Source organism: Manis pentadactyla, chromosome 12, assembly GCF_030020395.1.
Source record: "Manis pentadactyla isolate mManPen7 chromosome 12, mManPen7.hap1, whole genome shotgun sequence".
Classification (NCBI taxonomy): domain Eukaryota; kingdom Metazoa; phylum Chordata; class Mammalia; order Pholidota; family Manidae; genus Manis; species Manis pentadactyla.
This window is the reverse complement of record NC_080030.1, coordinates 30,214,742-30,237,691: the sequence shown is the minus strand read 5'-3', so window position 1 is coordinate 30,237,691 and position 22,950 is coordinate 30,214,742. Positions and strand designations below refer to the sequence as shown.

Sequence of the window (22,950 nt, the reverse complement as noted above, 5' to 3'; positions counted from 1 at the left end):
TATCACTATACCACTCACACAATACAAACAGGAATATTTAATGAGAGTTAGAAAACAATAATAATTACACTGACTTAAAACATCCTATATGCATCGTACTGTAGGCATTTTACATATGCCATATATTTTTTTTATAATTAAAAAAACACTGCAAGGAGCCCATACTTATTTTCTGAATTTTCTTGTTAGCAATACTACATATAACTACTTTGGACACCAGCAATCTAATTGCCAGCTTTGCAAACTAATTCTTTACTCCCAAGAGCCAAATTATTCTTGGTAATAGCATCATCAGGAATAAAGCTCTTACTATTAGAACTCAGCTGACACTGTGGCTGATGACCCACGTGACATATGTGGACCCAAGCTAGACAGTTTCCAGCTGTATGGACACCATGATTCTCACACCACCACCACCACAACAAAAAACAAAGAAAACATCTTGAGTCTAAAAAGCAGCACGGGACTTAAAGGCATAAAGGAACAGAATGCCAGAACATGCAGAAGCCATTCATACACATATGCTTTTTTGCAGGTCACCATACTTTAATTTTGAGAAAGAAGACTAGAGATCTGTTGAAGAATTCATCCCTCCATGGCACTGGTTCAACACCTCAGGCTTCTTTACTGAAAAGCCTCCTTATGAGGCTGCCCTGTACCAGTGCAGCAGAGAAGAAAGCTGAAGGCCAGCCCAGCAGGGACGACAGAATTCTTTTCTTCCCTACAAAAGAAGGAATCCAATTGGTAGAGAGGAAAATTATCTCCACACTGGAGAAGACAAAGCGGTGACAAAAATAAATAGGCTTTGTCAAATAGAGCTCACTATTTTCATTACTCAGCTTTGGTATTTCAAAGACGAAGGCTTTTTATTACAGCACATCACAGATAATGTGAGACTGGATGAGCATTGCATGGGAGTTTCCTGTCAGGTATTCTGCAGCCAGAATTTTTTTTTTGGGGGGGTGGGACAATTAAAAAGAAAACATTTAATAAACAAATATCCCTGAAATTTACAAAACTTGCTCTTTAGGTTAATTTTAGGCCCCCCCATCCACTGGGACGCATAGAGGCCTTAACATCGTGTTGCCGTAGCCTTTTCCCCCCAGCAGTGAGGCCCACAGACGACCTCCCCTCCCGCTACTACTTATTTTTTTAACCGTGTAAAATCCTTTATCTACGTCTTTGGAGCGTTTGTAGGCAAAATTTGAAAGAGATGCGTTTTCTGAGCCGCTGCACACAAAGGGAGCGGGGCGCTGCGAGTTCGCACAGAATGAGCAATTTGGGACGGCAGTGCGGGGACCAGGGCGGCAGGCCGGAACCTCCATGCACTGGAGGGGTCCTCGGACGAGGCGGCGGGAGGCACGGAGCGCAGTAACGTATCCTCGAGAGAAAGCCGCTGGCGAGGCCGCCTGCGAGGGCCCCGGGGCGCACACGGAGCCACCGCGGGACTCCGCGCGGCGGGCACACGCGCGTGGACAGAGCCCGGCCGGCCCGCGCGCGTTCGCACCTGCTGGCGCGCACCTGACCGCCTGGCCCCGCCCCCCGTGCGCCCCGGCCCCGCCCCCGCCGCCAGCCGGCACAGCAGCACCTCGCGGAGGCCGGCCGAGGTGCGGCGGGCGCGCGGGGGCGGGCACGCGGCGCGGGGGCGCGCACGGCGGGCGGGGCGGCAGCGGGCGCACACCGGCTGGCGGGGCGGACGCGGGGCGGACGCGGGGCGGGCGGCTGAGGCGGCGCGACCGGCGGGCGCGGGGCTGCAGGGCCGGGGCCGCAGCGGGAGCGGAGGGGCGCACGCCGCGCAGCCGGCGCCGGGCCCGGACCTGAGGCGCGCGGCCCCACGCCCGGGCGACGCCGCGGCGGCGCGGGCCGAGGAGCGCGGCCGGGATGTCGGCGGGCGGCCGCGACGAGGAGCGGCGGAAGCTGGCCGACATCATCCACCACTGGAACGCCAACCGGCTGGACCTGTTCGAGATCAGCCAGCCCACCGAGGTGAGCGCGGGGCCGGCCCCCGCCCCTCGGCCCCCCGCCCGGGGCGGTGCGCGGTCACCTGTGTGCGGAGCCTGGGCCCGGGGGCGGGGTCTGCCCCGCTTCGGGGTCGCGGCCGGGCCGGGGGTCACGTGCCGGCGGGGTGGTCGCGGGCCGGGGCCGGGGGCGGGGCCTCGGGCCGGGCCGCCGACGGGGTCCCGGGTGTGAGGTGAGGGCCGGGGGCGGGGTCACGGCCGGGGGTCGGGGCTTCCAGCGCCGGCGGCGGCCGTAGGCCGCTCGGGGTCGGGGTCGCCGGCCGGGCCGGGGCGTGGCTGCGGGCGGGGTCCCGGGGCGGGGGTGGGGCCGCGAGCGAGGATGCGGGCGCGGCGGGCCGGGGTCTTCGCCGCGAGGCCGTGCGGAGCGAGGCGGCCGTGCCGGGCCCGCCCTCTGCGCGGGTCCGCGCGCGCGCCTGGCTGTGGGTGACTCGGACCTTTGTCACCCGGGCGAGCATGTGACCGGCGGTGTTTTGCTTCAGGCGTGAAAACTTGGGGGTTGCCAACGGCGAGTGTAGAGTAAATACCAGGAAAGTAGTTGTATTTGCGCGCATTTGCTGATAACGCAGCCACGTATTGAGCCCTGGTGCAAAGGCAGGTTCTCCCTGGGCGCCGTCGCTGCGGGTGGAGGGACAGCGCCCTCCCCCGCCGGGCTGTCCGCGCGTCCGGGGTCTGGGTGGGGCTGGGGGCCGGGGAGGGGCGAGGCCCTGGGGCCAGGGCTGGAGGGTCAGGCCTGGGGCGGGGGCGGGGGGCGGCCAGTGCTGGGCGTGCTCCCGAGCGAAGGAGGAAATCACACTTGCTGGCCCAGGACAATGGTAGTTGTTTATAGCGTAGCTGCAGTAGGAGTCCCAGCAGTTTTACAAAGCAGGGTTGAGTCCAGCTTCTCTGGGACAGGAGAGGTTATGCGGGAACAGGTAGAGGGTGAAGAGTCAGGCCGCAAGGGTTTCCCAGCCGGCAGCTTGTAGGCTTGGGTTTCATTCTTGTAGTTGCTGCGCAAACTTTAACAAGAAGTGCACCTTACACAGGATTGTGCCTCTAGAAAATTATTTTAATAATACCTGTTTGTTATTCTAATTGGTAATTGAAAGTTAACATTTGCTAAAACAGCAGCTTTTAGGCGCCAATCATGTTTGGTAAAACATTCTCATGAAATTGAATCCCTTATTATTAAGCCCCAAGTTCATATTTTTGAATAATGTTGAGTTTTACTTACTCCCCTTCTTGGTTTTGCCTTCGTGGGTAGAGCCACTCCTCTTAATCCTTAGCTGATGCTAATATAAACTTAGTAGGTTCAGGTGCCCAAATTGATCACTGATGGGTTAAGCTACTCCTGATTTACAACTCATTTCTCAAATGAATTTGAGTTAAGTGCTAGTAGTTGTCTTCTTTCGGACTTACTGGCATACTTTTGAAAGGTGATATGCAATACTTTAGCTTTCAGGATTATGTTGTCTTTCAGAATTAGTTCATTTTTCCTATCTCTGGCTAAGAAAATTCACATGTAAAATATTATCTTGGTACATAGTTTTTTTTTAAATTGAAATAGATGTACTTAAGATTTTTGTTTTGTCTTGAGAGATTTCCTAAGTCTGGTTGTAAAAAGGAGTATTTTCTCAGTTCAGTGCTAATAGATCACTGAATTTATTTTTTGGGATTTTAGATTGAGTTGGCATTAAAAAAAATCCTAAATCAGAAACATTTTAGTTAGTTGATTTCATTAAAGTCCATTTCTAAGTACTCAATTGAAATTCTCTATTTTCTTAGAGATATGAGTCGCTGTTAAAGTTAAAACTGGCCTGTCATTTGGAGAGCTACATTTTTCAGTTATTCAGCCTGTGTAAAGTTGCTGTGTACATGTGCTGAAGCAAAGCAAAGGTTGAAGGATCCTTTTTTGAAAATGATTATGTATTTCCTGAGTAGTTCCTCCCCTCACTTACACCTGAACATACCTGTTTTTAGAAATGATTCTGCAGGTTTGTATGGGAAAGTTTTTAATGAATAAACTACTTTCTTAAAATGTCCTATGTAATTTTTCTTAGTTTTTTCATTATGTAGCACTTACTTCACACTTTGTATTTTGTTTTCTGGAGAAGCTTTGCATACTATTAAACTTATTCTGGTCTTGAAAGTTAAGCTTCACATTTAACATGTTATGTCTTTGATCATGATGTAGGTAACCTTATCTAATAATAATACTCTAATATTTCAAGGCTTTAGTTTCAATCTGCTGTTATCTAAACTGTCTAAAGTTTTTTACCATCTAATGATGAATTTTTACTCTTATTTGGCCAGCACAAATCATGCTACTTAGTTTTCTACAGGAATGTAAGCCTTAAAGTGGCCTTTATGTTCAGTAAATGTTGAGCTAATTTACTATAGAATATGATTTGTACGAATATGATTTAAGACATTCATATATTTGTATAATCTTTATGTCGTATATGAGGGTATAATTGTGGTTTAATTTTCCTTTGTTTCCTTTTTGGATGGAGTACAGTGACGAGTATCTACTGTCAAGTTTTATGACTCCATTAATCATCTGATTGGTGGTTTCAGGCAGCCTTGATAACCTCTAATAATTCTGTGGTTTCTATATTTAGGAAGATGAACTTGGCTTTTTGGATTACATTTACTTTTTTTAGGAAAATTAGAGTACGTTTTAAAGTCAACCTGGTTCAGTTTGCTTTTTCCTTCATATTCTCATTTGTGTATAAAAGGAGGGCTTTCAAAGAAATAAGTTGTTTTATCTTTGCATATTTTCAGCTCTTTTCTCACTTGGATCCTGTATCCTTTTAGAGTTTTAAAATGAGTGGATCCTCTAAACTTAATGTATCTTACCATCAGGAGATTGATGTAAAGCTGAATTAATATCTTGATTAGTGTGGAAACCTACAGCTCATAATGAAAACTTCTTAAAGCTGGCTAGTTCTTAATGTTAAGGTTTAATTTCTTTTAAGAGTTTCCTATTATGGCAGAGTGCTCGTTGCTAATCTTTACGTACCATTACCTCCTCACAGGAAGGCTTCTCTGATTACCCAATGGTTTCCCTGTTTTTTGGTGATCTATGTTTAATTTATCCCAATTTTTTCATTACAGCCATTGGTTTGTGTGTCTTCTCTGTGATTACACGAGGGCCAAATCTTAGAGTTTTATTTTCTTAAACATTAATTCTTGGGTCTGCTTGTGGTAAGTGCTCAGTAAACATTTTGTGGAAAGAACATTGTATATGGCTTCCTTTATAGATACTCTTAGTCCTGACAAAATACGGGATGCGTATTTACTTTGTGAAATTATCTGTTAGGCTATTAAAGATTGGTATTACCACGTCTTACTCTTTGGCAGAAGTGCAAAAACTATGCTTGGCAGTTAATCACTTTGCTTCATGAGATACTTAAAGTTATTTCTTTTGTTCATTATTTACTGAATTCATTGCTTGCTTTTTACATTGATGGGAAAGAGTCACCTGGGATCTGTGTGTGCATCCTCACACCTTTAGATGAGTATGTTTTAATACTCTAATTAATCTTGAGAGTAATGTGGTGATTCATTTTACCCAGAGGCATGTGTAAAAAATAACTTCTGGTTTGTCAGCAGAGGTGGGGTAAGAAGTACTTAGGTGAAGAGGTAGTAAGTGCATATTTATAGCTAAATCTATATTGCAGACTAATGCTTAGGTTGTAACTGTGCTTTATCATGCAACTTAACTATACTTGAAACTGGTTTTGAAAACAACAGCCGTATTAGTGAACATTGGTACTCAGAAGATCTCTGTGGCGACTTAGGTATCCCGAGCTGGGCAGCGGGCATCGCCACGCCTTTGATAACTTGAACCTCAATGGTTATAACCTCTTTTTCACCTTTGTTTAATTTCTTGTAATAACTGGGTAACGTTTGTGTTCCATAGGTGTGAGCTTGTGAGTCTGGGGTGGAGTCCTTGTCGTCGTTTAGTATCTTAAGTTGAACCTGCATCCAGACTAGCTTCAATCTGTTGTCCTCCTGCCAGTGAACAATGATTTTACTTTTTGTACCATTTGTAGACTTAGTGGAGTGTAAATGTTGTAACTATAGGCTTTTCTGGAACTATCAAATTTTAATTGTGGTAAATAGAGTAGCAGAAGTGGGTCTTTCATATTCTTGAAAAAATATAGTAAGTCACACAGGGTGTGGTACCAAATTGGTGGGAAGCTTAAGAAAAAAGGTTTAGGGTTATGTCAGTAAGGATTTAACTGAGCAGTGGTAGTGTGTATAGCATTATTACTAGGTCTTGGCTGTTATTCAGTGGCATGGGTTAATTTGCTTATAGTTTCACCAGACTTGAATTTTGGTGTAATGTCAGAAAACGCTAGCAAGTAATATAGCAAGTATTTTGATATAAACCTGTTTTCCTTATTGTAGCTGTAAAATGGATATGTAGTATTAATGGGCATTAAACTGACCTCTTAATTAAAAATAATTTTCTGGTTAGGTAGAATCAATTGATTTTTGTTCAAAAGTTTGCTATTTCTATTAATCTCCTGGCTGATTGTATTTAGGACATACTCATTCACCTTAAAGATGCCTAGAATGAGGATGAAAATTTGCTTGACACATTTGCACTTACAAGTTAGGCACTGCGCAGTGTGCCAGATCCCACAGACCCATTAAGCAGTTCTGGTGCGACCCCAGGCTGTGGCGAACACTGCAGGGGCGCAGGGCCTGAAAATGCAGGGGTGGGCTTCTAATTGGTCTGCCCACATGTGTGAGCGGGCATGTTGTCAAAGCTGGGCCATCTCCATGCATGAGCAGAAGCTGTTTCTTAACATTTCTGTTCATATATTGGGGGCTAAATAAAGCAGGCTGAGAGCTGGTGAGGGGGATGTCTGCCTAGCTCAAGTAATCTGGTTGAGGTTTTGTTCTAGCAGCAAAATAATGTATATAAAACTTCATTCATTTTGACAATGTGATGAACCAAAACCATATTATAATTTAATTAAGAAAGTGAATGTATTTTATGAGGTGGAGGCAGACACACATGGAAGTAGTTCATCTATAAACCAAGGACGGATTTTCCCAGTATAAGTTGATTTCAAAAGACAAGGGTAACTTGGAGTTTTGTACTCCCAAGTTTACAAGTGTGTGTCATGAATGAAACTGTTTAGAGGAACTGGGATCAGATAGTTTACTATGACTGGAATGTAGCCAAAATTTCTATACTTGTACTCAAAAAAAACTTACTGTTAAAGAAAATTAAATTGTGTGGCTTGTAGAAAATAGGCCGTGTGTCTTGCCAATGGGTTTCAGCCCCAGGCAAGTTCACTATGGATTCAGTGTGACCAAAGTAGTGACTGTAGAATGTTCTTGAGGTGAAAGGGTTATACCCAACTTATTTCCATGGTGGCAAGTCAATCCCTAAAATCTCATCCACTCAGAGCAAGTCTGCGTGCAGCAAGCCGGTCTCTGCCTCTGGGCCCCTCTGCCCACACAGCCGTCCTCTGGGCCTCTCTGCCTGCACAGCTGTTCTCTGGGCCTCAGCGCTGCCACCACTCCAGCCTCTGCTCTGCTCTCCTTCAGCCTTGCAGCCGTGCCACTGTGTTGCCCAGAGCATTGTACAGAGCTCTTTATATAGAGTCGATAACGATGCATTGCCCACATATGTAGTGAGCTAGCTGACTAGGGCCAGGTAAGAATCCTGGCTGCAGGAACCTTCATTTTATCCACAACATGAAGACAAACTTCTGTTGCACTTGTTTGCATTGCTGTTTTGAGGTTGAATATACACAGCACACTTTGCTCTGTAAATGCTGTCACTACACTTAGTTGTGGTGGCCTTATGGAACACTTCCGTGAGTAATGATTATATGAGGAGGACAACAAGCATAAACTGGGATTGTCTCCATTAACTCCAGGTATGAACAAGGTGAACTCGTTTTAACTTTTTCTCAGTTCCTGAGGTGTCAAACTTCTAAGTTGACCTGGGCAGATGGGACAAGACCATTTCAGTCATCTTCATCCTGGTAAGGCAGAGGGACACCGAAGCAGACACTGCACTATGGGGTCTGGCCCTGCCCCTGCCTGCAGTGTGAGCAGGGTGATGGGCTCTTCCTCCAGAGGCAGTCCTGCTTGCTCCTAAAGCTCCCTGAGAGTTGTGTCTTGTACCAGAAGAGAGCTTGACCCCCAAAATTAAGACTGGAAAAATGCTCACGTGCTGCTGTCGGGTAGTTTGTTGGTCAGAGCCATCCATGTGGCCTGGCTGATTGAGAATCATAGCGCAAGAGTTCTGTCCTGGCTTGATTTCATGCATGATCTGTTAAAGGAAAATCAGACTTTGCTCTTTGCAAATTTAAACTGCTCATTCCTCCCAAGAATATACTTTCTCTTTACCCTTGTTTGCTAATAGTGGTACTTTCCATGATGACCTACTTACTATTTCTATTTCCTGATTTTTACAGGAGAACCAACAAAGTTACTGTCTTAAAATTTCTTTTCGTGCTTTTTGTACTGAGACTTGAGGTGGCCAGTTTCCTACTCTCTTGGCTTTGACTAATTCCATAGGTTCAGTAGAGAATAGAAACGAGAGCAACTGTGTGATGACTGTTGGACACAAATATCTAACTATTCTTAAAGTGTGCAACTTCCCTACATATATATGCCAGTATAAGATCTATACATCGGGCAGATGTCTTTCAGATATGTTATTTTTAGATAGGTGTTGATATAATGACCTGGGTAAATTTCAGAGTGCCCTGGACTTCTAGAACACTGCTTACAAAGTGTACCATGATTTCATGTGAGTATACAATCCCCCATGATTTTACATGAACCCTTTAATGGGTTCTTAGGTTACATTACATTTTTCACAATAACGAATTTTTGTGTTGGCAAAAACTTGGGGTAATTATTAAAAGATGTTGATAATAAAAGTAAGAATCAGTTACATGAATGCTTTTAATTTGAGCCTAAGTTCTTTATTTTCATTTGTGCTAATTCTCCTTTGGAAGATTCTTTTAAATATTTTTCATAGTCTGTTACAGACCACTTGCTTGTCTGTCTTGCACTTTGAATGGCTCCTTTACCCAGGCATGGTTTTATGCCATCATGCACTGGCCGATTGGAAAATAATGGTTCACTGAGTTAAGTGGATTTCCCAAATGTTGACAAATTTCTTTAAACAACTATCAGAATACCCTATTTGTTCATATCACCACCAGTCAGAAAAATCTTGAGTATTGGGAAGCTCTCAAGTGCACAGTGGTGGATGCAGGTTTTCAAAACACTGAATTTCCTATCAAAACTCAAATTTTATCATTGGCAGCACTGGCTGGCTTCATTCAGTCCTGAGAAAATGCCTGCCAAAACACAGCCCTGAGCAGCCGCAGCATACCATTCACTCAGGTGAAAATGGTGCTCCTGGAAGAGAGTGGCACACTCGTTCACAGCTTCTGCAGGGGCCCCGGCACTTTCTGTGGGGAGACCCATCAGGCTTTCCCACTGGCCCAGGTAGAAGTGCTTTCTGTTATGTCCCATCTGGGCGCACAGGCTATTGAACAAACATGGATTCAGGAGTCAGAGTTCAGGAAAATTAATCACTTTTTCTGTTTCATCAAAGACATTCTTAGCAACTGGCCTTTTTTAAAAAGAGTGCATAACAGTGAAAAATATGTGACTGTTAATATCTGATGCTACTGACTAGATGCTGTACTCTGTTTACCCGTCAGTGCCTCAGACCAGAGCACACCTGCCGACAGCAAGAGAGGCTGACGCTGAGTATCAGAATGACAGGAGTTTCTGCCTCAGGTGGACCCCAGGGATTCCTGGACTAGAGTTTGTGGGCTGCTTCCCAAGAATATTTAGTGATGGGTTTTAAGAATTTTGGTTTGGGCCAATTTTTAAAATACATTCTAAGGTAGGTATTAAGTCTATATTCATAGTATTTTCCCAAGTAGGGCTACAAAATTAACTTATGTAACATTTAAAATGTGAATATAGGGTTCATTATGACAAAAGGTAGATCTCAACATATCTTAATTTGTCATTTTGCGTATTATGTATTGCTTATTTTCTATATTTATAAATCCAATTTTAATTTTCACTTACCAGTAATAAGATGCAGGCATTTACGTTTTCCTTAAGTGAGGAATGCTGGCCACACCTAGCTAACATGGTGGTCCACAGAGTTTTATTACTGCAGTTAACTGAGAATGTGAGTAGGCCATTCTGCCCATGGGTTGATTTCTCATTCATAGAACAGTCGTATCTAATGTATGCAAAGTAATGAGGTAGGTGCATGTGTTGTTTGATGTGGACTTTGTCTCCTGGTACAGCTCTGTGCTTTCTGTCTCCTCTTCCCAGACGTCAGCTCTGAGTCATGCCAACCATTGACCATGCCAGGATGTCTCTCTACTGTTGTTAGTTGTATTTTCCCTTAGCTTTAGTATATTTCCCAAGATGGATAGAAAGATAAATGCACAAGCACAGATACATATTTTTATGAATTCACATAATATTTATATTTTATATGTATATGTATTTATATTCCAAAACTTGCCATGCACAAAACCATTTTAATACTTCAAAATAATGTGAATATATTACTTTTTAAAATGCATGTGGTAAACACAAAATACACAGTATCTAATTTACGCTTAAGATTAGCAATATATGATTATTTACTCAGTGATAAATTTCTTTGTAGCAAATGTATTATTAATTCACGGCTAGGTGTAAGATATTTTGAAATTTTGGTGACCACTTCCTTTTTATAGATAGCATTAGTAAATTATTTTGCTGATATACTATTTTTAATCACTTAGTGAAACCTGTTTATTAGTAATCATTGTTTTAATTTGTCTGAGTAATAAAGTACAGATAAGAAATCTTAATTGCTGGATAAATTAATTTTGTAAATCAGCTAAATTTTGCTTCTAGAGGCAGAGGATACCAAGAGTACCATGGACAGTGTTTTTACCACATTTAATGTTCAGAACCTTGAATATTTAAAAATGTGTTTTTAATTTAAGTTTGGCAAAGGTGGCCTTGTTGAGTTCATGTAGAGTTAATGTGTTTTTATGCCAAACTTGGTGATTTCAGTTTTAAAAATAATTTTTTTATTACCTTCATGAAATTGTTATTTGGGGAATTGATACTTGGGGTATATCAAGAACAGTAAAATTAAGAACAGTAAATCTGGAAAAGCATTAAAAATTTTTATGATGTTATTTCACAGTTTATTTTTAAAGTATGTCCTTGAAAATGTAGTTACATATGAAGGAGTTAATGCATTTATAGGCATACCTCAGAGAGATTTCAGGTCTGGTTTCAGACCACAGCAATAAGGCAAAAATCACAATGAGGCATGTCAAACAAGTTCTTTTCCCAGTGTGTGTGAAAGTCATGTTTACTCTGTACCGTGACATAGTAATGCAGTAGCATTATGTCTATAATAAAAGCAGTGTACACATCTTAATTAAAAAATACCTTATTGCTAAAAAATGCTAACCATCATCTGAGCTTTCAGCAAGTCATAATCTTGTTGCCGGTGGAGGAACTTGCCTGCATGTTTACGGCTGCTGACTGATAAGGGTGGTGGCTGCTGAAGGCTGGGGTAGCTGTGGCAGTTCCTTGATGTAAGACAGCAGTGACGTGTACTACACTGATTGCCTCTTTCGTGAATGATTTCTCTGTAGCATGTGATGCTGTTTTGACAGCCTTTTACATATAGTCGAATTTCTTTCAAATTTGGAGTCAGTCCTCTCAAACCTGCTGCTCCTTAATCAACTAAATTTATATAATATTCTGAGTTCTTCATGGTCATTTCAGCATCTTTGTAGCATCTTCACCAGGAGCAGATTCCAACTCGAGAAACCACTTTCTTTGTTCCTCCATGAGAAGGGCCTTCTTATCCATTCAAGTTTTACCATGAGACGCAGCAATTCAGTCCTGTCTTCAGGCTGCACTTATAATTCTAGTTCTCTTGCTGTCACCCCACGCCTGCACTGACTTCCCTCCCTGGAGTCTGGGACCTCAGAGTCCTCCAGGGGGCTGGAGTCAATGAGATGTTGATTCTCCCAGACTCCTGTGAGTGTTGATACTTCGACCTTTTCCCATGAATCACAGATGTTCTTAATGGCATCTAGAATTTTGAATCCTTTCCAGAAGTTTTTCAATTTACTTTGCACAGATCCACCAGAGGAATCACTGTCTATGGCAGTGATGGCCTTATGAACTGTGTTTCTTAAAGAAAAAGACTTGAATGTTGAAATCACTCCTTGGTTCACGGGCTGCAGAATGGATGCTGTGTGAGCAGGTGTGAAAACAACATGAATCTCATCCGTCCCCATCAGAGCTCTTGGGTGACCAGGCACCTTGTCAGTGAGCAGTCATATTTTGAAAGGTGTTTTTTTTCTGAGCAGTAGATCTCAACAGTGGGCTTAAAATATTCAGTAAACCATGTTGTAAACAGATGGGCTGTCATCCAGGCTTTGTTTTTCCATTTCTAGAGCACAGGCAGAGTACATTTAGTGTAATTCTTAAAACCCAAGGATTTTTGGAATGCCCAGTGAGCGCTGGCTTCAGCTTAAAGCCCTCAGCGGCACTTGCCCCCGACGAGAGCCAGCCTGTTCTCAGATGCTGTGGGGCCGGGCACTGACTCTCCTCTTCAGCTGTGGAGGTCCTGGATGGTGTCTTCTCCCCACAGAAGGCCGTTCCATCTGCCTGGGAAACCTGCTGGATGGCGCAGCCGCCTTCATGGGGCCCCTCAGCGGGGCCTCGGGACACCTGCTGCGGCTCCCCCACCAGCTCCTGCGGCCTCACCTGCACTCAGATGCCGTGGAGACGCTCCTTTCCTGGAGCCTCAGAGCCAGCCTCTGCCGGCCTCAGACTTTCTCCTGCAGCTTCCTCCCCTCTTGCAGCCTTTGCTGCCTTGCAGAGCCGGGGCCTTGCTTGGGGTGAGTCTTTGGCTTCAGGGGGTGCTGCGGCTGGGTTGATCTTCCACCCAGACCACCCAGGCTTGGTCCCCGCCAGCACAGGGCTGCTTCACCTCCCTGTCACTGGAGGAGCACGTACATTTCCTTCCAGACCTTCACCCTGGCTGGCTGGCGGGTGCAGGAGGCCCAGCTTTAGGCCCGTCTTGGCTGTGATGCGCCTTCCTCACTCAGCCTCATCACTTGCAGCTTTCGGTTGAAATGAGAGACGTGTGCCTCTCCCTCTCACTTGAGCAGTTAGAGGGTATTGTAGGGTTATTTACTGGCCTGATTCCAGTATTGTTGTGTCTTAGAGAGCAGGGAGGCCCCAGGAGAGGGGGAGACTAGGGAACAGCTGGTCGGTGGGGTGGTCAGAATATGCACAAGATTTATTAAGTTCACCATTGTATCTGGGCACCCCCAAAAATACAGAGATTGCTGATCACAGATCATCATAAATATAATTGTGAAAAAGTTTGAAATACTGTATTGCCAAAATGTGAAATGAGCAAATGTTGGAAAAATTGTGCTGATGGGCTTGACTTGCTCAAGGCATGGTTACCACATACCTTCAGCTATAAAGAAGAAATTGCACTGGGAAGTGGAATAAAATGGAGCCTTCATCGTAGTAAGATTATACATTAAATTTTTTCTATTTTGAAAGTAATGTGCTTATTTTAGACTATTTGGAAAATGTGTGATGTGTGCCTGTATGTTTAGTTGTGTCTTACTCGTTATTTGCATTTTTAGCCAGTAGCAAGTCGTGTTTCTTAACCAGCTGTGTGTCTGTCAGGAGTCTGGTTTGTGACAGCCTGCGGGTCGTTCTTATGGTGAACGTGGTCGTCGCCTTGTGAGCACTTCCTGCCCATGTACCTGTGCACGCTCGGCGGCACCCTTGGCCCTTCCAGCAGCCCTGGGGAGTGGGCACTGCTGCAGTGAGGAAACCAGGGCTCGGGGCGGCCAGTGCGTGCTCAGGGGGATGCAGTAGTAAGGTGCGAAGCAGTGGTTTGAACCCAGTCTGAGTCTAGAAGCTTCTCATAACCACTGTGTTTGTAGAATTAGAAGTTTAAGATCACTGTAATGAAAGCAGTGTTTAGAAGTTTTATAGGAAAATAATTTATAAATAGAATAATTTAGAGCTTGGTTTTAAGAAGCTCAGGCATGACAATGACATATTTCCTGTTTTATTTATATTGTATATTATGTGCATATATGCTGTGTACATCTAATATATACATGTATACATGGGTGTGCCGAGTGTCGTCCTGACTTGTTAAAGCCCCGTTACAGCTTCCATCTTTGGGACAGATGATTCTATTTTGTACCAGGGTGGCGCATGCCATACTTCACGTTTTAACTGTAATGCAGACTGGAATCCCTTGTATCTTGAAGAGCAACCAAGAATTCGAGTGAGTGAGGGGTGCGAGGGAATCTGATGGCTTCACACATAGTTTTGCTATGCTTCAGGGAAAGAAGATAGGCAGTCTGCCTGCCTGCGGCTCCGGCCCAGAAGTGTTGTAACCCCTCTTCTGATGGTGTGGCTGTGATCCAGGGTTGGTAGGACAGGTCTGCATCTACCCAGATGTTTATGCTTCATCCCTTTCCCTCTTAGCATGCTTCCTCTGTTGGCGTGGCCCCAGCCCTTTCCTGGTCTGTGCTTAAAATTAGACAACAAATGAGACTTGTTGGCCCTCATCATTGCTAGGGCTTAGCTACTTAAATTTCATGAAGTTCTGTTGCATGTTAACTAGCGATTTTCCCCCAAGTAACTTGAATTTCAACAGTGTCTTTCAGAGACAATCCATTTATTGTCACTAACAATTCTGACATTGATCTATTGAGCAAATGTTTGCCATTCCCAGACCAGAAGGAGAAGTGTCAGATGAAGCAGCAGGTTTGGAGAACAGCGTCGTGGACCTTAGATCATACAAACTCACTTCTTTGGTCATGAGCCTGTTTTCTGTTGTAAGAAAGAGTAAAGTGTGGGGGAAGTTTCTCGATGGGAAGTGTACTTTCTTTAATGAGTCAAGGACTCTGAGTAATGGATTACAAGAACCTCCTGTCAGTACAGTTTGTGTCAACAGCAAACAAGGTGTCCTCCTAACCTGTTGTTACTGGGTAATGAGGTGCTATAGCCTCACCTTCTCACCTGTCATATTTTACTTACTCGTATTACTTTGACAAAGTGTTTGCCTGTCGATTTTTGTGGCTCATAGTCTAGCATAAAATATCATTAAACTTTAAAAAGTTGCTGTTTCTTGTTGCCTCTCATGGCCCCTAAATCACCAAATGCTGCTTGTCTGACTTGTACACTTCAAAACAAGTTTCTGATGTGCCAGGAGTGTTTACATTCATCAGTACAATGACATTTTTAGACATTTTGTCTTGAGTGTGTAATTCCACATGTAATTTGCCATCTTAATTGTTGAGAAACTTCACAGATTTTTCATTAATAAAGTGATAATTTTGTTTTGTTTCTGCCTCTGAGCAACAGTTTGGAACTAGCGAGGCTTCTGTATTACGGGCTGCGTGGTATGAGAAACTGATTCTGTTAAGTGTTTGTTTTAGTGGCTTAGCCCTGTTAAAACTATGGGTGCTTGAACATTTCTCTTGGTTCATCTCAGCCAGTGTTCATTCGTTCAGAGCAGTGTTCACTGAGGGCCTACTGTGTGTTAGGCTTTGTTAAGGCCTAGGTCTGCCCTGAAAGGTTGCAGTAATCTGCTCTCTCTAGGAAGGATGTGAATAGACTGCCCCCCCTGAGGACAGCTTGGGCACTAATAGCACTGACGCAGTGGCGCCTGAGGCCAAGCTCTGTCCCTCCCACTCATTGTATGTGGCCGTGTCTCCATTTCCAAGGCCACTCATTTAATTGTCACTGTAAGTGCTGAGCTGGCAAAGCTTACTGAGCGCAGGGTCCTTTTCTCAAGTAGCTCACTATTTTACAATGGCAAGAATACGGTAAATGCTCTGGATGGTGGGGAACAGGGACGTCTGTGTAGACTGTTGAGATGAGTTTTTAGACGATATGGAATTTTCTTTGTGGATAACATGGAGTGCATCCCCAGTAGAGAGCATCATTCATTCAGCAAATACGTATTCATCTAGTACCTGTCATGCAGATGTGAGCAAGAGAAACATTTGTCAGGAATGCCTTTGGTGGAAGATTATGTACCAGTGAACAAGAATAGCGTGTTCAGAGCTGGGAAGAGGGGAGTCCAGGGGAGCACTGGGCAGTGTACCTATCCTAGGTTGGCAGGCCAGCCAAGCGTGACCAAGTGCACTCTGGGAACGTGTGCTGTGATTCCTGAAGAATTTGTAGGGAAGAACAGGGGAAGAGGTGGAGAACACACTTAGAGGTATTCAGTCGGGTTGGAATTTGTGTTTGTGCCGTGAACATGGAGGCATGTCTACGGCCTGCAGGTCATACTGTTTCTAGTCAGTGCTCCTCCCAGTGGGGGATTGTGGTTCCCTGTCTTGAGCCTTAAGCACGAGACTGGCCTTGGCTGGCACATCCGAGCCACTGCTGCAAGTCCCCTTCCATGGGCCTGTCATCGCTCTTCTCTCCCCATGAACTAGTGCCTGAGGCTGGGGCTGATCTTACCACGTTGGTGTGAGAATGAAGCCTGGAGGAGAGCTCAGCTGACCACAGAGTGGAACGTTGTTATGAGGAAGAAATGAAACTTTGTGGAAAGCCACTGAGATCTTGGGTTTTCATGGCCTGACCTAGTGACTGAAATACTGTGTGTATCTGTGTGTCTGTCATAGAACTGTGCATCCTAGTCTCTCTGGGCCCAAGAGCCATTCGCTATAAAACTGGTGGTAGTAACCAGGGCCAGTTTCTAATGAGCCTGTGAGCCAAGTGAAGAATGTTCCAGATGAAGGAACACAGTGAGGTTTGCAGCTCAGTGTGACCTAAGCAGGTGTGGAGGCGGGAGGTGCGAGGTGCCTGGGTTATTTGGCACTGTCTCTGGTAGGAGGCCTGCCCTAAGGTAGAGGAGTTCGCCTGGAAGAGGTGGACGTTCAGGGGGTATGACTGGGACTCGGAGATGAGAGTGAGCAAAAGCAAGGCCGCCCAGTAACCCCAGGCTTATCCTTGGCTGCCTAGGGGGGTGGCGGGAGCCTCCACCAGACTGGGGAAAACTGCAAGTCGTGGATGAGATAGGGGTGGGGAAATTAAACGTCTTGGAGACACGTAGTATTTGAGGCACTTGTGAACGTGAAGGTGGAGGTTCCCTACTTAGGAGAAATAGGAATGGGAGGGAGGGTGCCCGTCTGTGTAGGTGGGAGGCAGCCCAAGGCTTAGGTGAAACTCAGAAAGGGTTGTGCAAAGAGACATGCCCTGGCTTGAGGCCAGCCGACAGGTGGGTGGAAGAGGAGGAACTGGCCGCGTGTAGGACAGGGAACCGCCGTCGAAGTCTAATGAAGGAAGAAATCTCACTGCCGTCAAGTCAAGAGGAGGGCTTACACAGTCTCACCTGCTCAGCTTCCCCTCTGTGATCTGACACCTCATCAAAACCCTGCCTTTCTTGCTTCCTGTCCTATTATCCCCTCCCCTAAGCTGTTTTTCTTGAGAGAGTGGCTAAATTGGCTAAAATCTGTTGACTCTGTTTTGCTCATCTCTCGGCAGTGTAAGTATTTTAATGTTGTGCTCTATACTCTACTTACTTTCTCAATTTAAAAAAGGCCTGTAATAAGTAGGGGACCATTTTCCTGAGATCAAGAAGGCAGATTGGTATTCACAGTAGCTGACAAAATACACTTACTTACATTTATTGACTTCAAACTATGCATGCTCATTTAGGTACCAAAAAACTTCGCTGGCGTTTATGGGTCCCAGGATCCTCTGCAGGGGAGAATTAATGGAGGGCCTGATTTCCTGGTGGCTGCTTTGTACTCAACCATGTCACCATCTTTGCTCCTTTACAGGGACGCCTTCCCTGGGGTTCCATCCCTCTGTGCTGTGAGCTAGTCACTGCTGTCATCACGGAAGCTGGACTCTATTTTCTCTGTCAGGCGCTCTAGGTGACAGCATATGTTACTCCAAAGGCCCAGTGTTGCTTTTGAGCCTTAGGCTGACAGTTGACGAACATTCCTCAGGACATGCTGGCTTTGGCTGCCTTTCAGCCCCCTCTATCGTGATCATCGTCTGCCACCTCCGGTGATGTTTTCACTCACGTGAACTCAGGCATCTACCGCTGTCTGTAAATAAATTCCAAAAAGCAATGCAAAACTATGTTTGATGTTGGTGGCTGATCTTGGAGGAGAGGAATTTAGGAAATGGACTAGATAACAAATAGTAGTAGCATAAGAGAGGAGAGAAAAACTGAATTCTAGGGATCAGTAGGAATTAAGTGACCTTGGGCAGTTGGCTTAGAGTGAAGGTATGAGTAGAGATAATTTGAGATTCTCTCTCAAATTAGCCTCTGTGAAAAATACCAGGCCTTCTCATCAGAAACTTGGTCTCTGCTTCCAGCCCATTCTGTACTGAAACTGAAATGTCTGCTGACTTTTCTCCAAAGTACCCCCCATCCAAGGCGCTAGACCCTAGAATGTCACCTTCTCAGTTTCCAACCCCTCTCCCCCAATTTGGGAGGTAGAGTTGCTTCAGGGAAACCTGCATAAAACCTTCTTACTCTAAGAAATAGGTACAAAGCTTCATAGAGCCGTTTCTTCCCCAAGATGAAGAATGAGTCATTGACACCCAAGTACATCTCCGAACACTTGTGCTCTCACACATTGTGTGTGCTCTGAGGACAGGGAGCAGGCTGCATGTGGCTCAGTCTTTGCGTTTTGAGTTTCCAAAGGAGGCGTGATACACTCAGTAGATGATTGAAGAATACATACATTAAGAAATTGATGAATGTGGATTAGTAAGGACATGCCTGTTACATACGAACTTGATGGGGTAAATTTGAAGCCTTTCAAATTTGAGGCTTCGAAAGTCTGGCCCTTCTCTTCTGGGCTTGTGTATGTTTCTTGAGAAATTAAGTCACTCATCTTACAGCAGAAGTGTGTTAAGTCTATGTAGCTCCTTGCAGGTGTGAATGACCTGCTAGCACACTGGGAGAGGGGCAGCCCTGTTCTGGACACCTGCTGCTGCTCACCTCATGCTGTGGTTTGTTCAAGTACATGGAGCCTTTATGTCAGCATCTCGGCATCTGGCTCATTTACAGAGAAACACCTACCAGGGATAGTGGTGTTGAAGAATAAAGTAAGCTTTTTCAGGTGAGTCGTAACTGACCTATTTTTATTTGAAAGGACACAAAAGACAAGTTTTGTCACAGGTGATACGGACAACCTATTTTACTAAGATTTATGTGGATGAAGAATTAGTTCATGGCTTTTGGATGGAGCCTATAAGATATGTTTGGAGGTCTTCTTTCTCATCCCCGCTGTCCAGAGACTCCCACTGTTGAGTTACAGTATCTCCTCCAGTTTTATTCTGTACACTCAGAAATGAATGCATGTGTGTGTATTTGTACTTTATTTTACAAAATGGGATCATATATATACTTTTGTAACATTTTTGGTTTACTCAATTTCTTACGTGTATCTGTATGTAACAAAAACTTATGTATGTATATAAAATCTTATTTTTAATAGTTATATAATATCCCACGTACTAGTCATTTCCGTAACTGTTATTCACAAACACTATGACTATATCTCCAAAATACACAAAAAAGTAGATTTCTAGAAGTGAAATTTGAGTCAAAAGGTTTTACATACTGAAAATTTATATGGGCTCTACCAAATTACTTTAAAATGCTGTTCAGTTTATATCCCCACTCTTGTGGGCATGTTCATTTAGCTTTTACCTTACCTTCCTGCTTCTGTTCATGATTACCGTGTTTATCAGACTTGGCGTAGCCTTTTTTTTTTAATCAGGCTCAAACCTATTAAACTTACTGCTAGACTTTATAGTATAACAAGGAGGCTTGCCTATATAGATTGGTTTGTTTCTGATGTCTTTAAATGCTGACTAGTTTGGATATTTTCCTTTAAGTCTGTAATTTTCAGTTTAACATTAAAAACTAAATTAATTATAACATTTTTATTTATTTCTGCATTGAGAAGATTCTCGAACTATAGGGATATATTTTTCTTTATTAGTAATAAATGTACTTAAACAAACAGAACTCTTCCAAAAACTAGAGTTTGAATTTCTAGAATTCAAAAATAAGCAATGAGCTTCATCTAGAAATTAGTCTTACTGTTTGTTGTGAACAGGTAAGGTTCTCTGACTTAGAATTTCCTTCTAATTCGCTTGATATTTGTTGTAGTGATAAGATGTGTATTTTTAAAAACGTCATTTTACAAACGTCACATTAAAGAAAAGTTACAGGTTAAAAAAGGATGATTAACATTAAAAAAAGAAGCAGTTTTATTCTCTGGTGTATCTTACAGGGTCTTCTACTTGATTTGGGGAGAGGTGGAGACTCGAGTGCCTCGTAAGCGGCATTTCAGGGGAATGGCTCATTATAAAGGCATAATTGGAACTGGAGGTAGTGTAAACCAAACTGTTCACATGCTTTGCCCTGATTCTGCCTTGGGACAACAGTGATTGGAGTGTGGCCGTTTAGTCCTTGGGGGCCTGTCACGGAGCAGAGTATGGTGACCCTCTGCTGTCAATTAAAGTCTTAATTTTAAAGACTGAAGTTAAATTTTAGAGCTATCCCATTGCTTTTTCCCCAAAGGGGCCCAGCCCTTGACTTCATTCACCCAGACCTCTCATCCAAGTCACCAGGGGCCTTCATGCTGCTGAGTCCAGTTTCCATTTCTTAACCTTCTGATACACAGCAGCAGAGGGTCCCATCTTCTAGGAAATGATTTCTCCACCAGGCGGGGTCTGCTTGCCTTTGAGTGGAGGGGACTAAAGCCAGCCTCCTCTGCTCCACACCTCCTCCTAGGTGGAGTCTTTGCCTCTCCTGATGTAAAGTGCTGATGTCCCAAATTTATATATCTCAAGCGTTGGTCATTGCCCTGAACCTAACATGTCCAGAGCTGGTCTCTGGTCTCCCAGCAGTCCGCTGCCATCTGCTTCTCCTGCAGCCTGCCATCTGAGTCAGCATCTGGCAAGTCCATTTTATCATAGTTGCTTATGCCCACACCTTGCAGTCAGTCAGTCTTCACTCCTTCCTTCCTCTCAGGCCTTCCATCTCATCAACAAGCAAATTCTGGCAGCTGTACCTGCAAGATAGTTTTGTAGTCTAACCAGTCTCTGTCTCCACTTCCTGCTACTGCGTACTCCATGTTCCCACCCCTCACCTGGACTGTTGCTGTAACCTCTTACCTAGCCTCTTTTTCCCTTTTCGTTTGTTCTCACCATCTACCTTTGCCCCACTCTGTTTCCCACACAGAGAAAAGCTGCTCAGCCTGAAGTTAAACAGTATAATCTTCTGTTCTGACTCTCCTAGAGCGTTTATATTACTCAAAGTGTGTCTTGGCCTCTGAAGCCCAGGACAGTGCCCTTTTCCCAGGAAGTCTAATGGTATTTACCCCCTCATTTTGCTCTAGCCACAGTACTCTCACTTTTTCTCAGATGTGCCAAGCAGGCTTCTGCCTCGGGGGTCTTTGCCCTCGGCCCCCTGCTTGTGCTGCTTGTCCCTGTAGTCAGGCTTTGCCCAAGTGTTCCCTCCCACCTAACCCCCAGTGACTGTTGGTCCCTCTGCTCTACTTAATTCTTGTGTCGCTCCATCTGTCATTCATGTGTCTCCTGCTAGATTGTATTCCATGAACATAGACTATTTTGTTCATAATATTTTCCCATTGTCCAGAGTTAGGAAGAGGAGGACGGAGATGGGAAGATGGTGGTGGTGATGGGGAGGATGGTGATGGGAGGAAGGTGACAGTGATGGGGAGGATCATGGGGAGGATGGTGATGATGATTTAACTGTCAATAAAAACCATTCTGTCTCCTGGTCTTAATGTCTTCTCTGGTTACTAAATAACAGTTTTCAGTTCCTTTTAAATCATTTATTAGAGCTTGTTATTTCCATATTACTGAATGTTTAAATTTTTAATAAAATTCAAAAGCATTACTGTGAAGTGAGCATTATCTTTGAACTAATTTGTGTCTAGCTTTGGAGATATGACCTCTGTTGGTGACTTTGTGTTTTTTGCCTGTGGAGACAGTTTTTTCCCTTTCTTTGCCTTCCGTTCATACTGGAAAATGTCCTCAAGAACTCTGATCACTTCCTAGTGGGTTTATGCCCCTTTACAGCCTGCAGCCTTGGACGCTCTTTACTGTGGCCGGACGCCTGAGCTCCTCTCTTGCAGGCACATTTTCTGACTGCTTTCTTGAGGTTATTAGTAACTGTCACATCTCTTTGGTGACATACTGTTATGTGCGTAGCCGTGGTTTAGGTCCTACAGTCAGTCTGTCCCTTCATTTAATTCCCAGTCAGCAAGGGATACATTATCATTGTCTGTGTTTTGCTTGAATGAGGCCCAAAGAGTTTAAGGAATTAATACTTAGACATAACAGAAGGGCTTCTCTGCCCTTGCTTCTCCTGTTCTGCCTCCCCAAAGGTAACTTCTGGCTTGAAGGTGGCAGGTAATAGTTGAGTTGCTTAACCTCCTCTGTAGCTCTCTGTCATCCACAGGAGCCAGTCGGTCTAAGCTCTCTAGGGATGATGCAGTTGTTTGCATTTTTCCACTTTTACAAGTGAGGATTTAATGAACACCCTTTGTTCTTGTTTCTTTCTGTACTAATAAAAGTTTTCAGGATGGGTTCCTAGAGGTTAAATTTCTTGGTCATAGGCCATACAACGTGCATCTCTGGTTCTGCCAAATTGACCTTCTAGATGGTTGTACCCATTTACATTCCAAACTTTAGAATTGACCACATCCTCAGTATATTCAGCTTTTTTTTTTACAAGCTGGAATGTATGGAATTGTTATTATTTATATTACCCTGATTCCAGTGAGCGAACATGTTTTCTTAGGTTTATGGTCATTCTGATTTTCTCTTTTAATTGTAGTATATTTTGCCTGTA

The 22,950-nt window shown here is 44.1% G+C and overlaps 1 protein-coding gene across 18 annotated transcripts in view; it reads left to right on the top strand.

Moving 5' to 3' along the window:
• Positions 1 to 1,733: 1,733 nt before the first annotated feature.
• Positions 1,734 to 22,950, top strand: part of AFDN (afadin, adherens junction formation factor) — a 135,562-nt gene continuing 114,345 nt past the window's right edge. For all 18 annotated transcript variants that reach the window (XM_036926480.2, XM_036926474.2, XM_036926465.2 and 15 more), the window contains exon 1: positions 1,734 to 1,986. In XM_036926480.2, coding sequence (XP_036782375.2) covers positions 1,882 to 1,986 — 105 coding nt within the window. In that variant the 5' untranslated portion in view covers positions 1,734 to 1,881. The remainder of the gene's footprint in view (positions 1,987 to 22,950) is intronic.